Here is a 12,186-nt window from a genome sequence, read left to right as displayed (position 1 = left end):
AGAATAGAATGAAATTATGTGTTATCATATTATTATTCTCACTCATGTCTTTCCTCTACAGCAACTTCAAGAGGATTAAGACCATCATTATTGCAATTAGTAATGTCAGCTCCATGCTTCAGAAGTAGTTTAACAATTTCTGTATGCCCTTGCTTACAAGCATAATGAAGTGGTGTGCATGCATGCTTCTCATCGCTAATTTCACAGCAATCAACTCCTTTCCCAATAAGACACCCAACAATTCTTTCATTACCCCCTTCACAAGCATAATGAAGTGGTGTACGATTATCTTTGCTAATTTTAAAGCAATCAGCTCCTTTCTCAATAAGATGGTTAAAAATTTCTTCATTACCACCCTCACAAGCATAATGAAGTAGTGTACGCCCATCATCGCTAATTATAGAGCAGTCAGCTCCTTTCTCAATAAGATGGTTAAAAATTTCTTCATTACCCGCCTTACAAGCATAATGAAGTGGTGTACACCCGTCATTGCTAATTTTAGACCAATCAGCTCCTTTCTCAATAAGACGCTTAACAATTCCTTCATTACTGACTTTACAAGCATAATGAAGTGGTGTACATCCATCATCATCAGTAGCATCGATATTCACTCCCTCATTGTGTAACAATTCATCAACCTCATGAGAGTTACCATCCTTACAGGCTTTGAGAAGCTTATCTAGAAATGACAATGAGCAACTCAATGAAGTGAAGTAGTACATACATTTAATATTAATTTACAAATAAATCAAAATCACATAAAAATGAATATATTAGTTAAACCAGATTTGCTGTCCTTGCTAGTGCTAACCTAGTAAACACAATATTAGCTTTTTTGCCTATTCGTAATCAGTCTGTTCGCCCAAAAGGACCTTTTATCTGTTGAGTTGTGTAGGAAGTGACCCAAAATTAATTTTAATTAAAAATTAGTTTCACAAACATTTCAAATATGAAATTTATAAGTTCCCCAATTATGGTATCAGATTATATAGTAATTTAATTTACCATTTACACCTAGTTTATTCATTGGGATACTTGTATCTTTTGTAGATTTTCTGCAACAGTTAAAGCTTGGGCAACATGAATTACTCTAAGAGAGAGAAAATGAATAGTGCAGAATAGAAAGAAGAGAAGAGACATTAAGAAGAGATATGCATGCAAAGAGACAAACATTTTGAAAACACTATGCCTACAGGTCCAGTAACATGGGCACAATTTTCAGCACTAGAGATTTGGTAACCTGTTTTCTTTATAACTGAAATAGCTTATTGGCGTAGGCAAAGTACAACTGTCATTTTATATTTGAAAATTAATACACAGAAATACAAAATAATTTTATATAGTTGAAAACTTGGAAAAGCTATAAAGCATGTAGCTACTGCCAGCCAGCATAAACTGGTGCTATTTATGAGTACTGTCACTATACCGTGCACCCCACCCAAGCTAGCTAGCTTAACCATAGAGCTCTTGGACAAAAGTAATCAATGGGAGGTAGCCTAAATTGCCAGTCATGATAGGTTAGTCTCGCCATGTACTCTTGGTACATGGTACATGTACCAAGAGTACATGTACCATGTTTTTATTCTTAGTACATGTGCCTTGTAGACATGGTCGGTGTGGTCTGGCTATGTGAAACTGATGATAGGTGGAAAATTACATGCAATGAATCGAGATAAACTGGAAATTTATCATTACTTGGCTACAGGTAATCTCGCCACCCAGACCATTCCTCATGATTCCTGCAGAATTTACTTAGATTTTTTCTACATTCTATACCATGTGGCTGATACTGAGCATAGTAGGGGCGTCGCTGGCCTTGAAAGATTGGTAGGGCACTAAGTCTGTAAGGGGAATGGAACTTTTTTGTACGCGAAGCGTGCGAAAATTTTTGCCATATCTAATTAATATTCACGATGGGTATGGTCAATTAATTGATTGATTAATTAATAATAGACTAATAGTGATCTTTCAATGCCCAAAATTTATAATGGCGCTCATTTCCAGCAATAAATTGCTTAACTACCGACTGTATTTCTACATTATGAGTCAGTTGTTGGTGTGTGTGAAAAAGTAAGCAGTGATCGAGTCTTTCCTGGATAGTTATTAAATGAATTAACTTGAATTAATAACTAATTTTAATAAAAAATGGCTACTGATCTTCAAAATATTGGTGGGGCAACTGCCCTACCTGCCCTTTAGGCAGCGATGCCTCTGCATAGACGGCTGCAGGGTCGGGCATAGTTGGGCAATGCCCAACCAAAAATTTTGACCAGAATTGAGAATTTAATTAATGACATCATTTTTAGTCATGAAAAATTACCATGGCTAGCAAGAGACAGTCTTTTCTGCTTTCCTTTGTCAACAAGCCTTCCAGGAGGACCAGGACTAGCACTTTACAGGTTGAATAGAGCTTTACAGATTAAATAGGGTGCCTTTTAGGCGCATTTTTATGGTATATCATAATTTATGCGTGCGTTGAGTATACGCCCAAAATATGTGCAAAAAAAGTGGGCGTGGCCAAAATGGCTACGCGCTTCACGCGCCATTTTTCTTACCCAACTGCTCTGCCAATCCTGCCACCGCCTATGATACCAAGACATGAATTTACCCATTGATCACTGATTACTCATAACAGGTAGCATACCGCATAGCTCAGTAGAAACTTTCGAGGCCAATAACTTTTGCTGTTTTTGCAATTGTCAGATTCGCAAAATTAAAATCTGCAGAAATCCAGATTATATGGTACAAGATGATGGAATACTTTCGATTCACCAAAAAATGATTTTTGGTGAATCCCCAAAAGTTTAATCCCTCAGAAGTTTTCGGCTACATTCCTACCCCATACTAGGGATGAGCCTATTATTCCAGCATAATTTTAGGAATAATAGGGGCTTCCTCATATGAGGAATAATGCTGGAATAATTGGGTGGAAATAGGAATAATAGTGGAATAATGGGTGGAGTTGAGGTCAATGGTGATTGCAGAAGAAAATTTTAAAATTTTTGGCTAGTGTTTTTGGAAGACCTATTTTTAAAGCACTGCTGGAATGCAATTCTTAGGCAAAAATTGATTGTTTGAGAAAATTATTGAGAATAAATTGAGAATAATAGGATAAAATGAAAAGAATAATGGGGGCAATTATTAAGAATTTCCAGAAAGAATAATGGAAAAATTTATGAGAATAATAGGCTCAACCCTACCCCATACATATAGAGCGGTTTCATATGACATCACAGCATGCATCATAATTACTTCCATATGGCAAAATGGCTACTTTGCCATTCACTTGTACAGCACTATAAGCTCTTCTGGAAGGCTTCCTTAACTATGAGCATGGCTAATTCATGCTGCCTTTTCATTTGCCTAGATCCAGGGGTGCAAAGGAAGCAAGAAATACTCGGATAGAAAACCAGTGAAGCGGCCAAAGTGAACACAGTCTTGTCTTGTTACTCCTATAATTATTGCTATCGCTACTTTTCTGCTTACTACTGCTATAATTGTACTCCTTTTCTGCCTTGTGTTGTATGAAAGAAGCAACTTTACTACGCATTAATTTTTGCCATACATTAGTCTCGCCACTAGCCATACATATACAAAAGAAATTATGACGTCACTGCAACCGCTCTATAGCAAGGCATAGATACATATTAGAGTAAATGAATTTACTCTAATATCTATGAGCAAGGTAATAATTATAGCTAAATAGTGGGATTGTTAAGAATTAATGGTACAACTCACGGCATTATCCGAGGTAGCCCCCTCTTTAAGTAAATTTGCTGATTCTCTCTCTCCTGCCATCTTAGTTGAGCAATCTCCTCACAAATTCCTGATTAGTGATTAGAGTTAGAGTAGAGGCATCACATGTAGTTAAATTAAATTATAATGCCGTATAGCTGGAAATATTTGCGGGGAATTAATTTTTTGCGAGTTTGCGATTCATGCATGACCACAGTAGATAATGCTACAATAACTGTCAAAACCGCAAATATTTAATCCGCAAACCAGGTTATTTTTAAGGATTCGCAAAATTTTTCTCCGCAAAATTAACTAGGTGTATGGTAATAAATTCCATTCTCACCGTAAACTATTATAATATTTGGTCTCACTAATAATGGTTGAGTCAGTTACTTTTATAGCCAGCTCCTATCTTAATCAGACTAATCTATTAAATCTAATATCATGTATATATATATATAACCCACAATGACCACACCTAGATAATTTTTTCATTTTATGACTACATAGATAGTACAATAATGTGACAAATGATTTAAATTCAACTTTCTCAGTTTTTTTAAATTCACAATTCATCCTAGCTGTTTGTTTCTAGTAGATCTACTACCTGGTACTGCTCTTCTTTTTCTTCACTTTTTGGTAGTCCTCCTTGTCTCACTTCTCTTTATCTTTCACTGATACTTTTCACAGCAGCATCTATTTCCCATACAAAGATGATATAAAGTGGCAAAGTTTTACTAGAAAATGCATGCAAGTACCCATCACATATGTAGTTAGATAGTCTCAGGGCCTGTATATAAAATATAAACAATAAAATGATAATAATGGTCCTTAATGGGATTACATGCATGAATCAGAATGGGTGCTTGTACTAGTAGATTTTAGTGGTTCAGCTGTATCAAAAAATAGCATTGAAGTGTTAGAAACATGTTATTACCTGTAGAATAATAATACAATGTAGTTGTTATAGAAACTTTAGAAAGACTAAAGGCCTTTTCACACTGGCACAAGTAATGTGCATTGATGCGCATTATTTCAGCTGTATCAACAAAGCATGCAGCTGTATCAACAAAGTGCACAAAAGCGCTTTGAAAACTGCCAGTGTGAAAAGGCCTTAATTCAGCTATAAATTGATGAATTGACTTGTAAGGACACATCATTTACTATAAAACAATTAATGTGAATTAGTTATCATCAACTACAGCATCCTATACAAATTTTAGAGTAATAGCTATCAAGATAATAGTTACTCACACAATCACATACACAATGACAAACAAGTCAACACTGAATTCTTTCTCTTCAACATTGCATTACAATTCAGTATTGGAGAAAAGGCAATTGACAGATTATTAGTTGCCAAATTTGCTATAAAGGTAATACTGATAGCTACTAATGATGACTAAAATTAGAGAAGCCATGTACATGTAAGTTAGCATGAAAACAAAGTATACACATTGCAATTGACCAATCAGATTACTCTGCTCAATCAGCAGTTCATTAGTTTAGTTATTCAACCTCATTCATACTATTATAAGAATAAATTAGTTGACATGTATCAGAAAATGTAATAAAAATTTGCAGTGATTTTGGAGTCATTTTTTGGAAAACCATGGGCTATATATAGTACAGGGATTTTTTTAGTATTTTGGTATTTTCTTAAAATGGCCGTAACTCGAAAAATTGAAGTTGGAATCGGCTCAAACTTTCTACACAGCATAAGTACATCAATGTGTATTCAAAAATGTAACAAAAATCGGGGGTGATTTCGAAGTCATTTTTTGGAAAAAACCATGGGCTATTAGTAATGCGGTAGCATTACTAAGTAGGATTCACCCCCAAACAAAATGGCTGCCACAACTTTTGCAGCCTTGCTATATAGTACAGGGTATTTTTCAGATTTTGGCCCATTTCTTAAAATGGCCATAACTCAAAAAATTGAAGTTGGAATCAGCTCAAACTTTCTACACAGCATAAAGACATCAATTTGTATCAAAAAATGTAATAAAAATTTGCGGTGATTTTGGAGTCATTTTTTGGAAAAAACCATGGGCTATAGTACAGGGTATTTTCAGATTTTGGCCATTTCTTAAAATGGCCGTAACTTGAAAAATTGAGGTCCGAATCAGCTCAAACTTTCTACACAGCATAAGGACATCAATGTGTATCAGAAAATGTAATAAAAATTGGGGATGATTTCGAAGCCATTTTTCGGAAAAAACCATGGGCTATAGTACAAGGATTTTTTGGGGATTTTGGCATTTTCTTAAAATGGCCATAACTTGAAAATTTAAAGTCAGAATTGGCTCAAACTTTCTACACAGCATAAGTACATCAATATGTATCAAAAAATGTAATAAAATTTGGGGTGATTTTGGAGCCATTTTTCGGAAGGTATTTTTACAGAAATTGGGATAATTAAACTAACTTTGGAGTGTTGACATGAAGCTTCTTCCTAGTAGCCTTAAACATTACAAATAATGATATAATAGAGAATATTGACCATACGATGATCATCCTCCAGAAACTCAACCGAACACACAAATAAAATGGAATTATCCACATGCCTAATAAGGTAATGGCCTAAGAGAGAAAGGAGGAGGAGGAGAGAAATTAAAATTATCGATGTTATATACTATAGAGGACCGTATTCTTATGCTGCTGAAATACAGTATAAGCAATAATTATGGAGGAACTAGCTAACTTGTATAAAATGTACATTTATATACTAACTATTATTATAATGTCATTTATACCTTATTATAACCAATACATAAATGTACATTACTAGTATATCATTAGTATATTACTGTATATTATTAGTATACCATTAGTATATTATTAGTATATTATTACATGTACATGTATGCTGTGTCTACCTGGTAGGATTTCCTGTGTTTTATTCTCCATAAGAAGAGGAGTACTTGTGCTACCCCAATAGATGCAAACAGTATTAATATCATTTCAGCATGCATCAGGTCATGACCTCTGTGCTTCTCCTCTATCATTCGGTGACGTAACCTTTAAAAATATAGAAAATTATTATTTTTATAATTTATACATTCCATTAGTTATGTATCAAGATATGGCTGTAGTCCTTTAGTCCTTAGACTTATTTTACTCTAGAATTTTCGGCCAAAATTTTTTAAAGCAATATCCAGCAAATGATTAATATGTATCTGGAAATGAATGTGCTGGTTAGGAAATTTTTGGGTCTAAACTAATTGTGCGTGATTTAATTTTTATGTAATCATACATTATTGATTGTGGTACTACTAAATTTAATATTCATGATCTGAGTAATTATTGTATTTAATTTATTCATAATACAACAACTGAACTACATCAAACCTGTGTCTCTCCTCAGGACTGAATTTAGACCATTCTATCTTGTCCCAATCAAAAGATGTAGACTAGTAACGATACAACAGTATACATGAATGAATATATAGCAGCTGCTGCTTACTGCAACACTGGAACGGGTAGACAATGTAGCTTCTGACATTATTTTGAATTTTTGATTTTTTCCAAAACTTGACATGTGTGATGGGGTGGAGTTTGAATTAATAGTATCACGTGATATTTACAAGTCATGTGCAGTCACGTGGATCATTATGCATTGCAAACCATGGGCTCCTGTTCTTACAGCATACAAATTAAATTTTAGTAAAAAAGCAGTAGCAATAAGGAGGCACACAAAATAAAAACTATTGGCTAATAATAAGGAGCAGCAGTAATAAAGGGAGTGTAAAGGGAAACACAAAAACAAAATATAAAAGAGTTCAGCATGTAATAGTCTATTAAATCCACACAATACTAATTTTAATTTTTAACGTTAAAAATTACTCTCCTTCCTCCTCCACAAGCTAAGCAAAATTATTTCTTTTGCTCCACCACCTCTTCTAATCCTCTGGCTCCTGTTCCTCCTCTTCCTCCTTCTGTTCCTCCAGCTCCTGTTCCTCCTCCTCCTCCTTTTTCTTCTCCTTCTGTTCCTCCTCCTCCTCCTCCTCCTACTCTTTCATTCATACTGTTAACAATAGCTAACAACTGATCCATTGAATTGCGTAGGTCCTTAACCTCCTGAGATACTGAATTGTGTAGGTCTTTCACCTCCTGAGATACTGAATTGTGTAGGCTCTTCATTTCATCAGATAATGATTTGGTTTGATTTTTAACATGAATTAGAGTTGCCTGCATTAAAATGTTATGCATAATAAAAAAGGAATTTCATTATGATCACTTACTGGAGGTTCAGTTTTAATAGATTTCTCAATCTCATCAATTTTTCTTTTCAAGAAATTATGTTTGTTTGGTTTATCAGTTTTAGTAACAGCTACAATCTTTCCTAACAAAGATGAAAATTTTTTTCGTTTCCCCTTTTTATCAATACAACTTCTCAATGATCTTAGAAGTTGTTCAATAGGTAGTGTAAATTCAACCTATAATATCACAAATGTCAAGAGTAGCTATACTTGGTGATGTCTATGCAAATTAGTTCTTACCCTCAGAGTTAGTCTGTAAGTATCAGCTGATTGCTGTATTTCATCAGTGTCACCAACAGCTAAACCAATCTATATGAAATGGGTTGGTCAGTGGGTGGAGTTAATATTATATGAACATACCAGTAGATTAAGGAATAGAATTGGCATTAAAATCACAAACACAATTACCAATGAAAATGCAACCACTGGATACTGTACATCAGGGGCATTCCTTTGATTATTCTGTCGCAATAATGAATCCATATCAAGTTCCCCCACTGTCATTGTTATTGCCTTAACAGTTGTCCTCCATGGAGTGATAAATGGAGTACGCTGCATGAAAAAAGTAATAGAGACAAAAAAGAGATAGGGATAATAATTATATTAGCTCAAGTCTTACAATTCCTTCTGCTCTATCTTGAGGATCATAAAACATCATATAAAAAGGAACTGCAAAGGCTAAGATTAATAGTAAGGCAAGGACAACAACCTTGATAAAGTTGTTAAAAATCTTAATAAACATGACCACATATATTCCGACTACTGGTAGCTTCCTAATGGAGAATACAAGTGCAATCCAACTGAGGAATACAGCAATCACTCCAATCTGCCACTGCCATGATTGAGTACAAAAGCACTGGTTGCTATGTACTGATGTAAACATTATTGTGAAGATAAATAGTGGGACTTCTGTGAAGTTAACAAAACTGGTCAAATACTCTTCTTTAAACAAAACCAGTTGAAATGCTTCTCGTATTATCATGATTGCAGAATAAACGATCAGGCATACACTAGCAATAGATATGTATCTTTGGGATACAAATCTTTCCTCTAAACACGAGATAGTCACATTACAGTCACATAATCATTATCCAATTACCTGGAAAGCAATCAATGGATGTGTCAGTGTCATTGTCAAATACTGCCATACCTATTGTAATAGGTACAATTTATAAACTACTTACATGTATAATAACTTACACATGTTTGAATTTGGAGGATGGACAGTGAGAGCAAATGATGTCAGTAGAATGACAAACAGAAAGTAAAAAAACAAATTAGTGTAATAGACTATGCGTCCTATTTTATTCCATTTTTGATCAAGAAGTGTAGCAGCTAGTGGATGCTTTAATAAATCTGCACTTGGTGAATTTGCCTATGAATAATTATAGTTTATAATTATTATAAATTACTATAATTACAACTTACAAGAATATTAAGACAATGATTCTCACTAGAGTATTTTGATCCTTGATTCCATTTTCTAATAAAAAACAAAATCATCATTATTAACAAATAATAGAAAAAATAGTTTCTTACTCGTCAAAATCATCAAGAAACTCATAATTAAAAGCAATCTCATGATCAGGATGATCTGATGGTTTGTCTTTCTTACAGCACTTCTCAAAAACAACTTTAGCTACATCTAAATGTAAAGGATAGTAATATAAGAGCTACAAGCGCAGTATCCACTAATAATACAATCTGAACTGTTGGATAGTACTAGGAAAATAATGTATTAACCTGGCATCTTCTTGATTATCCTTCTCATTGGTGTAGTAAATTGCTTATTAACTTTATTTCTCCTTTTTTTGCAACACCATATTTTTCTAATTCCATGAATTGTATCCACTTCTGTACAATTACGTAAAGCATCCTCCCACTTATCACTAGTCACTATAGCCATTGCAGCATCTCTAGATTGAAAAGAATTGTAGTAATTATTCATAATTATTAATTTTTACTCTTTTCCTTCTTCTACAGCAATATCAAGAGCATTAAGACCATATTTATTACGTTTCTTAACATCAGTATTCTCTTGCTCCAGTAGTAGTTCAACTATTTCTGTATATCCTTCTTTACAGGCAATATGAAGTGCTGTATGCTACATAATAATAACTAATATAAATTTTTTTTTTAAAAGGTTAAGTAGGATTTACTCCAAGGGAAAGTAGGATTCCAAACAACTTTCTACCCATACCAATTCAGCAGACAATGGCTGCCATTTTGAAGCAAAGGTTTGCCTTAAAGCAATAATCATCAGCTTTATCTTGTTTTTGTTATTTTTCGCATAAAAAAATCACATGTCTCAGGTGGTGCATTGTTTAGATAGGAACAATTATGAAATGCTCCAGGAGGTGCTTGTTTAGAGGTGGATAACAAAGCACACACTGCACTACACCTGTAAACAATGGGACTTTCTAATTACAATGCACCTCTCAAAAATAATTATCTTGACCATTAATTGAGGAAGCCATGTAGAGGTGCAACAATTAGGAGGGTACATTAATTGGGGCGAGTACGGTAATTATGTCTCTTACCCTGTTCTTATGAGAGGCATTAACATTAGCTTTATGCTTCAATAATAGTTTAGCTATTTCTTTATGCCCTTTAGAACAGGCAATGTGAAGTGCTGTACCCTAATGTAATAATAATACTGATACTACTACTACTAATAATAACAATAAATTACATTTTCCTCATTAGTGTGATTAATATTAACTCTTTCACACTGCCCTTCTGCACTGATGGCCTTACGAAGTTGTGTACACTAACGTAATAATTACAATTATTATTATTATTATTATTATCAACTTACATTTTTATCACTCATAGTGTTATTAGTATTATCTATTCCATGGTTCAGTAGTAGTTCAACTATTTCTGTATGTACTTTCATACAAGCCAAACCAAGTGGTGCACTCTACATAATAATAATAATAATAATAATAATAATAATAATAATAATAAGGCCACTCCAATAAGATTCATAGTTTCCCATTACAGAGGCGGGCCTGATGCGGGCGGGCGGGTTTGTTCATTTTCATTAAATTTATTCATTATCAGCTGTATAAATTGCTTGTATAATCAATGAAAAACCGCAATAATGAATAGCGATGCGGCCCCATGCGGGCGGGTAATGGGAAACAAGGAATCAAATTGGAGTGGCCTAATAATAATAATAATAAACTGGATTCGCACAAGATTATTATTTGCCATCATTCGGGCCACCATCCTCTGTTTCAGAGGCTCTCGCACTAAGTCAGAGGCGTCGCTGCCTAAGGGGCAGGTAGGGCAGTTGCCCCACCAATATTTTGAAGATCAGTAGCCATTTTTATCAAAATTAGTTATTAATTCAAGTTAATTCATCTAATAACTATCCAGGAAAGACTCAATCACTGCTTACTTCTTCACACACACACCAACAACTGACTCATAATGTAGAAATACAGTCGGTAGTTAAGCAATTTATTGCTGGAAATGAACGCCATTATGATTTTTGGGCGTCAAAAGATCATTATTAATTAATTAATCAATCAATTAATTCATAGATATTAGAGTACATAGGGATTGGAAACGGGCCGTGGCAACAGGAAAATGCTAGTTGATAGTACCGTAAATAATTTCTCTAAATACTCGTATGTAAAATTTAAATGGCTAAAAGTTGAAAAAGGTAAGCAAACTTCTCAGGTGGTTTTTTGTTGCATAAAGTCTTATTTTGTACAGGTAACCCTTCAATAATGTTTAGAGACATTCTTCCTGTTTGCCCAACCTGTCTGCTGTGGCAATGTATCTGTTTGCAGTTTAAATTCAGTGTTTTATGAATTAGCAATCATTATTGATCACATTTACTATTTTTAGTTCTATATTTTGTTTTGTACAACCTATTGAATAGAAATAGTGTCAGCGACCTCCGGTGTGTTCTAAGCAATACGATGGTGTGATAGTTAATGTCACAGACCCTTTGGTTTTTATGTTAAGGGTACAAAACAAACCTCTCAAACTAATCAGTAAATCTATTGTTACAGGAAGATGCAATCATATTTCCAAACGAAACATAGTGGGCGACCTCCACATTATGAATCTCTATTGAGTGGGTGAATGATTTATTGTCTTCTGTCTAACACTACTGAGATAAGGGTACAAAACAAAACGTCATTCTAAGCATTCTCATTCCAGAGCAAATATT

The 12,186-nt window shown here is 34.1% G+C and overlaps 2 protein-coding genes and 3 long non-coding RNA genes across 6 annotated transcripts; 1 reads left to right on the top strand and 4 right to left on the bottom strand.

Moving 5' to 3' along the window:
• Positions 1-38: 38 nt before the first annotated feature.
• LOC109583491 (putative ankyrin repeat protein RF_0381) lies at positions 39-722 on the bottom strand. Its single transcript, XM_019998877.1, has one exon. It carries the CDS (start codon positions 720-722, stop codon positions 39-41), a length of 684 nt encoding a protein of 227 aa, XP_019854436.1.
• Positions 723-4,190: 3,468 nt separating this feature from the next.
• LOC109583501 (RING finger protein 121) lies at positions 4,191-7,290 on the bottom strand. 2 transcript variants are annotated; one of them, XM_019998886.1, is made up of 7 exons: positions 7,202-7,290; positions 7,087-7,148; positions 6,615-6,756; positions 6,244-6,318; positions 6,164-6,198; positions 4,474-4,525; positions 4,191-4,431 (listed from the first exon to the last, which is right to left on the bottom strand). In XM_019998886.1, exons 1-6 carry the CDS (start codon positions 7,274-7,276, stop codon positions 4,519-4,521), a joined length of 396 nt encoding a protein of 131 aa, XP_019854445.1. In that variant the 5' UTR covers positions 7,277-7,290; the 3' UTR covers positions 4,191-4,431; positions 4,474-4,518. The 2 variants fall into 2 exon arrangements, with proteins under 2 accessions (XP_019854445.1, XP_019854444.1); XM_019998885.1 differs by having other exon boundaries at positions 4,191-4,525.
• A 450-nt stretch (positions 7,291-7,740) lies between these two features.
• LOC109583504 (uncharacterized) lies at positions 7,741-8,039 on the bottom strand. Its single transcript, XR_002185555.1, has 2 exons — positions 7,980-8,039; positions 7,741-7,926 (listed from the first exon to the last, which is right to left on the bottom strand). It is a non-coding gene; the product is annotated as an uncharacterized LOC109583504 (long non-coding RNA).
• A 2,505-nt stretch (positions 8,040-10,544) lies between these two features.
• Positions 10,545-10,910, bottom strand: LOC109583506 (uncharacterized). The gene is made up of 3 exons (XR_002185556.1): positions 10,816-10,910; positions 10,690-10,767; positions 10,545-10,636 (listed from the first exon to the last, which is right to left on the bottom strand). It is a non-coding gene; the product is annotated as an uncharacterized LOC109583506 (long non-coding RNA).
• Positions 10,911-11,543: 633 nt separating this feature from the next.
• LOC109583503 (uncharacterized) lies at positions 11,544-11,928 on the top strand. Its single transcript, XR_002185554.1, has 2 exons — positions 11,544-11,670; positions 11,724-11,928. It is a non-coding gene; the product is annotated as an uncharacterized LOC109583503 (long non-coding RNA).
• Positions 11,929-12,186: the final 258 nt, after the last annotated feature.

The sequence above is a fragment of the Amphimedon queenslandica genome, unplaced genomic scaffold (genome assembly GCF_000090795.2).
Source record: "Amphimedon queenslandica unplaced genomic scaffold, v1.1 AMPQUscaffold_13302, whole genome shotgun sequence".
Lineage (NCBI taxonomy): Eukaryota > Metazoa > Porifera > Demospongiae > Haplosclerida > Niphatidae > Amphimedon > Amphimedon queenslandica.
This window is presented reverse-complemented; position numbering and strand designations above follow the sequence as displayed.

What these genes read in the sequence shown, in the direction of transcription:
- LOC109583491 (XM_019998877.1), bottom strand. Translation starts at nt 722, where the DNA reads ATGTACTACTTCACTTCATTGAGTTGCTCATTGTCATTTCTAGATAAG.
- LOC109583501 (XM_019998885.1), bottom strand. Translation starts at nt 7,276, where the DNA reads ATGTCAAGTTTTGGAAAAAATCAAAAATTCAAAATAATGTCAGAAGCT. An exon ending in AGTCCTGAGGAGAGACACAG is followed by an intron (nt 6,757 to 7,086) that starts GTTTGATGTAGT and finishes ATATTTTTAAAG; the next exon opens with GTTACGTCACCGAATGATAG. An exon ending in GTTTCTGGAGGATGATCATC is followed by an intron (nt 6,199 to 6,243) that starts GTATGGTCAATA and finishes GTAATGTTTAAG; the next exon opens with GCTACTAGGAAGAAGCTTCA.